This window comes from Sciurus vulgaris (assembly GCF_902686455.1).
Source record: "Sciurus vulgaris genome assembly, chromosome: 18".
Classification (NCBI taxonomy): domain Eukaryota; kingdom Metazoa; phylum Chordata; class Mammalia; order Rodentia; family Sciuridae; genus Sciurus; species Sciurus vulgaris.
In genome coordinates this window covers 17413426-17425842 of record NC_136479.1, presented here as the reverse complement: position 1 = coordinate 17425842, position 12417 = coordinate 17413426, and the positions used below count along the sequence as shown (strand labels likewise).

Sequence of the window (12417 nt, the reverse complement as noted above, 5' to 3'; positions counted from 1 at the left end):
AACCTGGGGCCTCAGGCAGGCCAGGCAAGTGCTCTACCACTGAGCCAAATCCCTGGTTCCTTCGTACCAGTGCCTGTGTTATCTTTAGAGTCTCTTTTTTTTTGAACCCAGGGCCTCGTGCTTGCAAGGCAAGCACTCTACCAACTGAGCTATCTCCCCAGCCCTCTAGAGTCTCTTTTGAGCCAATTACATAACTTTCCTAAGTTCGTCACCTTCATCTTTGCCTAAGCGATTTGAGAGATAGAAAATTTTAAAGCACTAATCTGTTAGTATCATTGGAAGTTTTATCTTCAACTACTTGTAGTTATTTGCCTGATATTCTTAGAGTACATTTTTAAAGACATTTTTTATATCGTAGTGATTTTTTTTTCTTGTTGCATTATCACCCTTTGATCCATTTATATAAAAAAACAACATTCCTGGGGCTGGGGAGATAGCTCAGTTGGTAGAGTGCTTCCCTTGCATGCACAAGGCTCTGGGTTCGATCCCCAGCACCGCAAAAAAAAAAAAAAAAAAAAAAAGTTCCTGTGCACATTCTGTATTCACTAGCTCTAACCTCAAATGAGACAGTTCATTCACTAGTAGATCATAGATAATGATTTAATTCACTCAAGAACCCTTGAGAAACATTTAAATATTTTTTTAGTTGTTGATGGACCTTTATTTTATTTATTTATCTACTTATATGCGGTGCTCAGGATTGAACCTACAGCCTCACACATGCCAGGCAAGTGCTCTACCACTGAGCCACAGCCCTGAGAAACGTATTTTATCTTGATTTAAAGGTTACTGAAACTGGACCGGGGATGTGGCTTAGTGATAGAGCACTTGCTTGGCATGCAGGAGGTTCAATCCCCTGTACTACTACTAAAAAGAGGTAAGAAGACGTGAGTGGAGCTGACCAAGGCTATTATGCCTGGATTCCCAACAATTTGGGAGGCTGAGGCAAGAGGGTTGCCAAATTTGAGGCTAGCCTCAGCTACTTAGACCCTGTCTCAAAAACAAAAGACTGAGACTGTAGTTCAGTGGTAGAACACCCCGAGGTTCAGTCCCCAGTTTTGCAAAAAAAAAAAAAAAAAAGAAAAAGAAAAAAGAAAACCAAGCAGAACTAGGCAGTGATTCCACTTCAGTAACTACCGAACAAACAGCATACACTTGACACAACAGGTGTCAAAATGAGTTCTGAAAGGCCTGTTCCCTGTAGTGGGGGAGAATGTGACATAAAGCAACAAGTAGTGTTCCATTTCCTGGTGTGTTTTGGGTACTGCTATGGAAGCTCAAAGGTTAGCAGCTGGCACAACCAAGAAAGGCTGGATGACAATTTAGCTGAGTCTTGCGGGATAAGCCGGCAAAGCAGAAACCAAGACTATCTCAGGCGGAAAGACAAGATGGTGGGCCTCAGTATTGCAGGAGAATTATATTATTGAGCATGGAGTTAGGAGGCAATAAAGATAGCCAGCAGCCTTGTGAGGCATGTAAACAAACCAGCCCTTTGTTCTGCAGGTAAAGAGAGCACATAAGCAGCTGAGCAGTAAGGATATGACCTCCTACTCCACTACTGAGTGGCTAGTGGACTTTTGGAGCCAAGAGTGGAGGCAAGGGACCGTTGTGAAGGACCAACCCATGGTAGGGACACTGGGAATGAAACATGGAATGGAAGATTTAGGAGGAAAGAGAAAGGAGCAGGACGAAGTGTGTCCCTGATTACATAGAAAATGAAGGAGTCTTAAAATTCCGGCCTGGTGATGGGGAAATAGAGACACTAGGGAGGGAGAGAATTCAGATGCTTATAGATCATCCATTAGGAATGTTGATGGACAATTGGATAAAGGACTGTGGAGCCCAGAGAAGAGGCCTGGTTGGATGCAGGTGGGAATCAAAACCTCTGGTGTGAATCAAAGTCCAGTAACCGGGTGTGGTGGCACACGCCTGTAATCCCAGGGGCTCGGGAGGCTGAAGCAGGAGGATTGAGAGTTAGAAGCCAGTCTCAGCAAAAGCAAGGCACTAAGCAACTCAGTGAGACCCTGTGTCTAAATAAAATACAAAATAGGGCTGGGGATGTGGCTCAGTGGTCGAGTGCCCTGAGGTCAATCCCCAGTACCCCCCACCAAAAAAAAAAGTCAAGAGTGGATCAAGGACAGACCTTGAAGACAATGTTTAAATCAACAGAGGAAGTATAGCCATGAAAAGAAAGGCAGGAGAGGAATTGCTAAAGAGGTTGTATCCGTTGGTTTTCGTAATTTCAGATGTAGTAGTGAGCTTTATGAACAGTTTCAATCCTCAGGGGTGGGAGACTACACAGCAGAGTGGATTAAAGAGTGAATTGGAGGCTGGAGGTGTGGCTCAATGGTGAGAACACTTGCCTGGTATTTGTGAGGCCCTGGGTTCCATCCCCAGCACCACTGGGGGTTTAAAAAAAAAAAAACGGAAGTAAGGAATTAAAAAGTGTAGATCATTCCTTCAAGAAGTTCAAGTATGAGGGCTGGGATTGTAGCTCAGTGGTAGAGCACTTGCCTAGCACATGTGAAGCACTGGGTTTGATTCTCAGCACCACATAAAAATAAATAAAAATAAATAAATAAGAGATATTGTGTCCATCTACAACTAAAAAACATTTTTAAAAAAAGGTGAAGTGGGGTATGTCAAAGGTCAGTGGAGGAGGCCTCTGGCTTTGTTTTTATTTTTATTTATTCATTTATTTATTGGTACTGGGGATTGCACTCGGGTACTTAAACACTGAGCCACATTCCCAGCCCTTTTTTCTATTTTATTTAGGGACAAGGCATCAATGAGTTGCTTAGGGCCTTGCTGAGTTCCTGAAACTGACTTGGAACTCAGGATCCTCCTGCCTCAGCCTCCCAAGCCGCTAGGAGTGCATGCCACCATGTCTGGCCCTGGCTTTGTTTTTAGACTGGGAGAAACTTCAGCATGTTCATGGGCTCAGGGAAAGGAGTCAGAGTGAAAGGAAGTTTAAAGATGAAGAGAGAACTGGTGACAGGGTCTCAGGGACAACAGAGGCGATGAGACCGAAGTGTAGATAGGCTAGAAAAAGGGAGGGATAACTGGTTGATGGCATTTACGATTATCCATCCATTCATCCATCCTTTTCTTTTCTTTCTTTAATGCTAGAGATTGATCTCAGAAGCACCTACTACTAAGCTATATCCCTACTCCTTTATATATATATATATATATATATATATATATATATTTTTTTTTTTTTTTTTTTTTTTTTTTTTTTTTTTTTTAATTTTGAGATAGGTCTCACTAAGTTGCCCATACTGGCCTCAAACTTGCAATCTTCCCGCATGGGCCTCCCGAGTCTCTGGGGTTATAGGCATGTGTCACTGTGCCCGTCCATCATTTTTTGTGGGAGGTTTACTGGGGATTGAACTCAGGGGCACTCGACCACTGAGCCACATCCGCAGTCCTATTTTGTATTTTATTTAGAGACAGGGTCTCATTGAGTTGCTTAGTGCCTCGCTTTTGCTGAGGCTGGCTTTGAACTAGCGATGCTCCTGCCTCAGCTCCCGAGTTGCTGGGTTTACAGGTGTCCGCCACTGTGCCCAGCTCAGGTACTTCTAAGGGAAACACAGAGATTTCAAACTATTAAAATTTAATGCCTATGGAAGAACTGTGGCATCAAAACTTTTAAATAAATGTATTTCAGAATTTTTAGAGAGGAAATAAAAACAAGTTCCTTTCATGGGGGAAGGACTAGCATTCAGGGAAAGACAGCATCTGTACGGTTGGCACTAAGTACCCCAGGGCCCCCCCAACACGCACTGGGGAATGCCCGGCTTCGAGGGCGCAGTGCCGTCAGGGGCCGCTAGGGGCCGCTAGCGGCGACGGCGCCAGACTGCGGCGCTCTGTACGTAGCCGGGAGGAAACTTCGGCCCGAGGTCCGGGCGCAGTGCATCCTGGGTCGGCGTAGCCATGGCGGCTCGTGTCCTTTCCGCCTGTGTCCGCCGCTTGCCTGCGGCCTTTGCGCCGCTGCTCCGGGTCCCCGCACCGGCCCTGGCCCGGCCGCTCAGCACCGTTTTGTGTCCCGCGGGGAACCGGACGAGACCCGGGACTACGCAGCCGACCTCAGTGCTCTTGCAGGTGACTCGCCATGACTTTGCCGGGGCTTGGAGGGGTCAGGGATCCCGTCGCTGGAGGTCGGAGGGTGGCGGGCATCCGGACAGTGCCAGCTGCAAGCACGAGTGACCCGGGCGCCTCTGGTTCGCTCCCCAGTCCCGCCGCCTAACGGTATTTGGTTGACCCCTGCAGGGAGGCTGGGTGACTTGGTGATTGCTTTTAAAAAGGAGCAAACACCCCGGGGTTCCATTGCTGGCCGCCACTCACCGGAACCAGTCTCCTAGCCTCGTTGAGCCCCAGAAAACGGCAGAGTTGTGGAGTGGGCGAGGTTTAGTTAAGATAATGCAGGTAGAGCCCCTACCGCAGTGCTTGGTCAGCTCTCAATACACTGGTCGCTGTTGGCCACAATGATAAGTACCGCGATCACTTTCTAGGGGGAGAGTGTTGATAAGGTGCAGAGAGGAAGCCCCTTGCCTATGCAGCCTTCTCCAGAGTAGTTCTTTTAATGGATTTCTGTCCTCATTTTCTCCACTGGCACCCTTAACCTGTTTTTTGATCTTCTGGAAGTAAGGATAGGAAACAGGTAGTAAGTAGCTTTCCTATCGAATGAAATCTGTGTAATGCTGAAACGTGAGGCAGTGGTTTTCAACCCTAACTAAACATTCAGATCACCTAGGTGACTTTAAAAAAAAAAGAAAGAAATCCCTTAACCCTCCTCCCACTGTTCTTATGATTTAGTCCTCTAAGTAGATGGGACCCTGACATGGCAGTTCTGTTTTGTTTTTAAGTTCCCCATGTGACTCTAAAGTGCACCCAAGATTAAGAACTACTGCTTTAAAGACTCCCAAGGTGAAATTGAGAAACCCCTTTTCAAGCTTATGGGTTTCCTGTAATAGAGGTTTCAACCGTGACTGCATGTTACAATAAAAAATACAAATGCCCAGGCCAAGCTAGAATGAAGTGATTCTTTTGTGCAGCTAGTTTTGAGATTTGCTGACAGGGTAATGGATTCATTCATTGGGCAACGTCCTATTGGCTATATCAAAAGGTAAATGTCATCTTTAAAGTCGGGGGCTAAAAGGGCAGTAGCATAGTTGCTGAGTGTTTGGGTGCTGAGACTGATTTCAACATTAGGCTGAAATGTGAAATGATTGTCCTAGTCTTACAGCATTGATTCTCAAATTTCATTGTGCATACAGGTCTCCTGGATTAAAATAGATTCCAATTCAGTGGGTCTGGGAAGGGACCTGAGGGGTTTTATTTCCAAGGAATTCTCCACGAAGATTCTGCTGCTGGTACCCCTTGGACCATATTTTGAATAAGCAAGGCACTTGAAGATAATCCACTGCCTCTTCCTGGTTTACATTTACAGCAGAGGAACTAATGCATTTATATTTACAAAGTGGTTTTGATTAAGTTCATTCAAAGATACGGAGATACAATGTTAGCTATTGAGAATGCTGTGTTCATTGGGAGAGAAGAATTAGCAAGGTTCTTGAAGAAATAAGTGAGACCTTTCCTCCTACTCTGCCAAGAATGGGAAGGGTGGAGGTTGACTGTGAGGTTCCTGGTTGACCCCTAAATGGCTGGAGCTCTGCAGCTTGAATTTTGGAGACAGGTATGAGGTTTGTTTCCAAATAGCTGAGCTTGAGATGTCTGGTCTACGTGGTCAAAACTGTTCAGTGGACAGGTTGTAGAGGGCTTTACAGTCATTTCCGTAGCTTCCTCTGCATTGTCCTCGGCCAGAGGAAGACCCCAGTGATGTAAGATGGATCCTGATGGAAACTGAGTTTGAGTTACTACTCCAGAGGAGTCACTCTTCCTGCAAATAGTGCCTTCCCTGTTGGGGAGATGCAATTTCTGTTGCATAGAATTGTTAAGTGTAGGTCTTGGGGAAGAACGGTCAACGCCAGAAACGACCTGAGCTGGCTGTTGTGGAGGTGTTTGCTCATTCTGTAAGCTGAGATCTGGCAGGAAGGAGTGAAAGACCCCTGCCCAAAGTCAAGTTGCAGAACCTAAAGCAAGATATACAGTCATTCTCTGTCTCAGTTTCCTCAACTGTAATGGGGGGGTGATAGTACCGAGTACCTCACAGGTTAATGTCAGAGCTCAAGGAGATGATGTATGTCAAGTGCTCAGGACAGCACCATAGCCTAATTTAAAAAGAAATCAATAAAGAGAACAGAAGTGCAGTACCATAACCAACTTAATGATAAGAAATCAAGGGGCTGAGGAGATAGCTCAGTTGGTAGAGTGCTTGCCTTGCAAGTACAAGGCTCTGGGTTCAATCCTCGGCACCAAAAAAAAAAAAAAAAGAAAAGAAAGAAAGAAAAGAAATCATTATAGAAGCCAGGCACAGTGGTGCACGCCTGTAATCACATCTACTCAGGAGGCTCAGGCAGGAGGATTGCAAGTTCAAGACCAGCCTCAGCAACTTACCGAGACCCTGTTTCAAAAAATAAAAAGGGCTGGGGGATGTAGCTAGTGGTAAAGTGCTCCTGGTTCAATCCCCAGCACCAAAAAGAAAAAGGAAATATCAGTAAAGAGGCTGAAAGAGAAAGAACAGGATCAAGTATTTGGGGGCATCCCCACAGCCACGGCATCACACTGGCGGCTGTCATCATGATCCTACTAGACAGCAGCAAGTTGCACGTACTGTGCATACGCCAGGCAGCGTTCAGAGCCCTTCACTTCATCTCAGTGACGCCTCCCAGAAGTTAGTGAGTATGGTACTGCTAAATTTAATCCTATGGCACCTATCCTGGCCCCTGCGAGCACTTGCCAGTGATGCTTGGGATGATGCTGACATCTAGTGGGCCACACGGGCAGCTGTGTACAGACATCCCCACCAGCCCCTTCCTTTAAGGGCCCTGGGCACTTGGTGGCCTCCCTCTTTTCTTTCTCCATTTCTTCGGCATTAATTCCACCTCATGTCATTTTTTCTTAATTTTTTTTTCATACTATTTCTCAGTATGTTCACAGGAATGTCTTCGGTATACCATGACAGGTCTATCTGTGGGTTATTTTAACTCACATCTGTCTACTAAAGGTGGCAGGGCCTTGTAGAGCCATAGGATGCTGACGATGCCCTGGGGAAACAGGCTCTTCTTCAGGCCCTAGGTGATTACTGGTAGTTAGTCTCACTGAACAGGATGACTGTCGAAAGCCTGAGAGTTGAGCCCAGGAGCCAGAGAGGCCAGTCCTAGCTTCAAGGGGAAAGACCCATTTTGATGCTGTTGACTGCTAGTGCTTCTGAGGCTATCCAAAATTGTAACTCGTACTGTGGCTACAATTGGGATCATATGATGAGCGTTCTATAAGGCCCAGGAAGCCTTGCGAAAGATACCTGTAGACTTGTGCGTTTAGAGACATGCTGGGTTCATTGGCTGTGTTTCCTTCCTGCCTTTGCTCTAGGTTCCAGAGAGAGTTGCACAGTTGTGCCGCCAGTATAGTGACGCGCCCCCTTTGACGTTAGAGGGAATCAAGGACCGGGTTTTGTATGTCCTGAAACTCTATGACAAGATTGATCCAGAAAAGGTAATTGATGGTGGATTAAACTTCTAGAGTATTTAATCACATGGTGTGAAATTCAAAGGGCCTGAAACGATATTCGGTAGTCTCCCTGGCCCTCAGCCACCAGCTCCCCTAACATGGGAGACAGCCAGTGTCACCAGCTCCTTGTGTCTTTACAGAGATACTCAATGCTTATGTAAGTAAGTATATATTACATGCATTTGTATATGTCTCTCGCCCTTTTTTAAAAACAAGTGGACTTGGGGTTGAACTCAGCTCTAGAAGGTGCATTTAACATGTGAGGCATTCAATCCCACCCTCAAGAAAAAGCCACAACTGGTAGCGTACCTTCCTTTTTTAATAACTGAATCTTTTGTGTGATAGCACAGTTTGTTTTTTTGGTTTTTTGGACTTTTTTTGGTGGCACTAGGGGATCAAACCCAGGGCCTCTTACATACTAGGCACTCTGCACTATTCTTCCACGTGTGTGTATGGTACTGGGGATTGAACTCAGGGATACTGTACCACCGAGCTACATCCCCAGCCCTTTTTTATTTTTAAGACAGGGTTTTGCTAAGTTGCTGAGGCTGGCCTTGAACTTGTAATCATCCTACCTCAGCCTCCTGAGTCTCTGGGATTATAGGTTCACACCACTGTGCACGAAGCCATGTGCTATTCCTAAGGGGAGTGCCATATCTAAGGTGCCGGGTCTTAGTTGTCAGTAAGGCAGCAAGAAAACCAAACTCCCTCCGATATTATTCAGAATAGTGGTCAAAACTCATAGTAAGCTGAGTGTGATGGCACACAACTTGTAATCCCAGCGACTTGGGAGGCCCAGTCGGGAGGATAGCAAGTTCAAGGGTAATCTTGGCAACATAGCAAGACTCAATCTTAAAATTAAAAAGCCTGGGGATGTAGCTTAGTGGCAAAGCACTCCTGCGTTCAATCCCAGTACCACACACACACACACAAAAAAAAAACAGTAAGATAATGTAATGTGAACTCCTTCATTTGCTTTATGTTGTTAACCACTTCCAAAGTTGAATAAGGTAACATTAAGCATACGGTGTACATGCCATTGTGGGTCAAATATTAATGCTAATTAAGACCTTTATATTTAATAAAAAGTCTATATGATGTTTAAATGCCATTGTACCACTCTTTTACCTCGCAAAGTAAATGCTGTCACAGACTAAATTTTGCATTTGTTGTTCTTTTTTTACAGCTTTCGGTAAATTCCCATTTTATGAAAGACCTGGGCTTAGACAGTTTGGACCAAGTGGAGATTATCATGGCCATGGAAGACGAATTTGGTAACACGCACTGGCTTAGTCTTGCATCTGCATATTATGATTGGTTTAGGTGGATTAAACTGACAGAAATGCTAGGAGTCTGAATCAGAATTAGAATCAAATAGTACTAAAGTCAGTAGCATCCCTTCCCCTCCGCACACACATCAGGTGAAGTAAATATTGGGGACAGTGAAAGCCTGAGAAAGCCCCATTAGAAGCTGTGGGCTAGATAACCAGACTAGCCTACAGGGCTTAGATTCCTAAGACAGGGTTCCAAGATGAAGGGCAAAAGCCACACTTGTAGAGATATTGATGACACATCAGCTAGGTAGCTAGAAGTAGCAGGATATGTTGAGGACACACACCCCCTCTGGCTTGGTCTTCTATAATGCCTTACATGCACACTCCAGATTTTCTTTGTTCGGGACTATAGTGCACATGAGACCTTTATAAAGCTCCTTGCTAATTTCTGGGCAAGTTACTTCAGTAAAAAGCAAAGGGACTTCTGTGCCATTCTGCAGAGCAGGACTTGGTTAAAATTCCTCACAGGTGATGCTGACTGCAGCTATGGTCTAGTTTGCTAGTAGCTGACTACTGGTTCTGGCTTGGACTTAGCTGTGTATGAGCCTGGATAAGTCACTACATCTCTCAAAGCCTGTTCCCTGGGCTATAAAATGTGGATGAGAATAGTAGGAATCTCAAGATTGAGATTGCTGTGAGAATTAGAGATTGTGTGTAAAATACTCAGCACAATATTTGGGCCAAAGTGAGCACTCCGTAAATTCTAACTATCAAAACCCAGCAGTCAGGCTAGGGATGTAGCTCAGTTGGTAGAGTGCTTGCCTTGCATGCACAAGGCCCTGGGTTCAATTTCCCAGCACCACACAACACCAAAAAAATAAAAAAATAAAAAGGATTGAAGAACATAATTCATCATCAGATTGACCTTGAAGACATTCTAAGTGAAGGAAGTCAGATACAGAAGACCACATAGTGCCTGATTCCACTCCATGAAATGTGAAGAAGAGAAATCCAAAAGGCAGTAGATACGTTGCCAGGAGCGGGGATAATGGGAAGTGACAGCTAATAGGCACTTGGTTTCATTTTAGGGGTGATAAAAATGTTCTGAGGAAATTAGATTAATGAGATTAATTCTGGAGGAATTAGGAAATAGTGATAGCTGCAGAGTCTTGTGAATAAACCAAAACCACTGAGTTGCGTATGTTAAGAGGAGGAATTTTCTATTAATGCTAATTCTGTCCTTAAAACTACAATAAGAACCCTTTAGACTCAACATGGGCATATAGTAGTAAAACCTAACTGGCTCAACCTAAATGGGACTCAACATTGCTGGGGAATTTTGGTAGAATTGTAGGTGTTTTCACTTCTCAAGTTCAGGTGCTGAGTTCTAAAGGATTTGCTTTTTCTACACTCACATATTTTTTAAATTTTTTTCATTTTAGGGTTTGAAATTCCTGATATAGATGCAGAAAAGTTAATGTGTCCACAAGAAATTGTTGATTACATTGCAGATAAGAAGGATGTATATGAATAAAGTATCAGGTAAAAAGAACTTATAAAACATCCTCTAAAGAATTTGTCTGGTTCTTCAGTAAAGCAAGACTCAAGAAGAAATGAAAGATGGAAATGCTTGACAGATTTTCACTTAAAATGCAGGCTGCTGCTAGGTGTGGTGACACATTTCTATAGTGCCAGTGATGGGGGGCTGAGGTAGGGGAGGTCACAAGTTTGAGGCCGGCCAGCCTGGGCAACTCAGCAAGACCCTGTCTCAAGCTAAAAAGGGCTGGGGATGATGTCAGCCATCCTCCTAAAAAGCAATCCTGCACAAAACACTCAGCAAAGCAACCCAGAAACAGACCTCTGTCTCCGTCAACTGCCCACCCAAGGCCTGCCTGGCCTACTGCCCAGGAAGTTAAGGTTCTTCCTCAGGCAGGAGTGGCCTCATGAGGGGGAGGATGGACTCGGGAGTCAGTAACCCATGTTTTTTTCAGCTGTACCATGTGCTGTCAGCCAGGTGACCTTGGGCGGGCAGATTGGCTGGGCAGGTTTCCTGGTAGGTAAACTGGAATGATGGCCCTGCTGGGCTTTTGTGAAGGCAGCCAGTAAATACTGGCTGTTGTTACATAGGCTCTAGAATCATCAAGATATTTTAAAATAAAACTATCTTAGTATCTGTAACATTGTTACACTGGAGTTGGCACCTTAAATATGTCATTCATGAGTTAGTGACTATGCACCAGAAAGAAACTGAACTTATTTTGTCATTGCCAGACCCCTTTTCCTCACCGAGAGGACTCTGATGATCCTGGTGAGTGTGTGGAAGTGAGAACCCATTCTGGCGTCACCACTGACTTTGACAGAGCAGTTCTCCTGGACTTGTATTTAAATTCTCTAAGTGTACTGCCCTTTGAAAATAAATCTATAAAACCAACACTTTTCTTCATCTTCAGTTTTTCAGTGATGTCTATAAATGCCTTTATTTATTGAAACTCCATAATAGTTTTAAAGTCTTGTCTCATTTGTCATTGATATTCACGCCTATCAAAAATACACAGCTAAAATAAAAAAAAAAAAAGCACATGGCTTTGAAATGTTTCCGTCCCCTCCCCCTCAGTATCAGGAATGAATGTATTCGTGATGGAAGCATTTTTTGCTTCACAAAATTGTTTATCGCTTCCATTAGCTAGTGGATTGTCATGGGTTAGCGGCTATCAGCATGTGGGAATGGTGTTCCATCTCTTACCCAGGGATCCCTTTTCAAATAAACAGTTTTGGAGGATGGGAAGCTGTTTCTTCCTGGAAGGTCAGTGTGGCATTGTGTCCCTTTTGTCACACATCAGCGGTATACCGTGTTAGCTCCTTGGGGTTGGTGCAGAGATGTAGAGGTAACATGCATACTGCATGGGCCTTGATGAGATTCGAGTCGTGTCATGAATACTCGGTTCCTATTACTGACACGCGGTTCGCAGGAGGAAGGGAACCAAGAACCAAGGGCCTGCAGTAAGTAATGTCACTGAGGCCGCGGGGGGGGGGGGGGGGCTGAAGCCTCAGCTGGCAGAAAATCGGCTGGCGGATGAGGTAGCAGGGCAGCTGGCAGCTCTGGAACTGGGTCCACTCACCTGCGTCCCATCCGGAGGTGCCCAGCGTGGCGAGTCCTGCTGCGTCGCCCTAGCTCCTCCAGACCTGTTGCCTTCTTTTGATGACAGGAAGCACCCACAGTCACAGCGTTCCTTCCTCTTTAAAAACCAAGGCAAGCTAACTTGAAAACTGCAGCTTGGATCCGAGGCACCTCCCGTGCCTTTCACGGCTGCGCTCGTCTGCAGTCAGCCTGAGTGCTTATTAGGTGCCGGGGCCGACGGCGCCAAACAGGCTGCGTGCAGTTTCTTCACTGGAATGTCCCATGGGAACATCTGGGTGTTTTGATGACACTCCAACGTGTTCTATTTTCAATCCCACGAGAGCTGAACATTTTGCCAATAAAATGTGTCACGGTTGTTTTTGCCAAAGATCA

General features: G+C 45.0%; 2 protein-coding genes across 2 annotated transcripts in view; one reads left to right on the top strand and one right to left on the bottom strand.

The window, feature by feature from the left end:
* The window catches only part of UBFD1 (ubiquitin family domain containing 1), a 38257-nt gene that overhangs the window by 5018 nt on the left and 20822 nt on the right, over positions 1-12417 (bottom strand). The window lies entirely within an intron of this gene.
* Positions 3901-11337, top strand: NDUFAB1 (NADH:ubiquinone oxidoreductase subunit AB1). The gene is made up of 5 exons (XM_079122006.1): positions 3901-4104; positions 7495-7617; positions 8819-8906; positions 10349-10448; positions 11178-11337. Exons 1-4 carry the CDS (start codon positions 3937-3939, stop codon positions 10438-10440), a joined length of 471 nt encoding a protein of 156 aa, XP_078978132.1. The 5' UTR covers positions 3901-3936; the 3' UTR covers positions 10441-10448; positions 11178-11337.

Bases quoted from the DNA above. Each gene is read 5' to 3' on its own strand.
- NDUFAB1 (XM_079122006.1), top strand. From the start codon at position 3,937: ATGGCGGCTCGTGTCCTTTCCGCCTGTGTCCGCCGCTTGCCTGCGGCC. The intron at 7,618-8,818 runs GTAATTGATGGT...CTTTTTTTACAG, and splicing joins ACAAGATTGATCCAGAAAAG to CTTTCGGTAAATTCCCATTT. The intron at 8,907-10,348 runs GTAACACGCACT...TTTTCATTTTAG, and splicing joins GGCCATGGAAGACGAATTTG to GGTTTGAAATTCCTGATATA.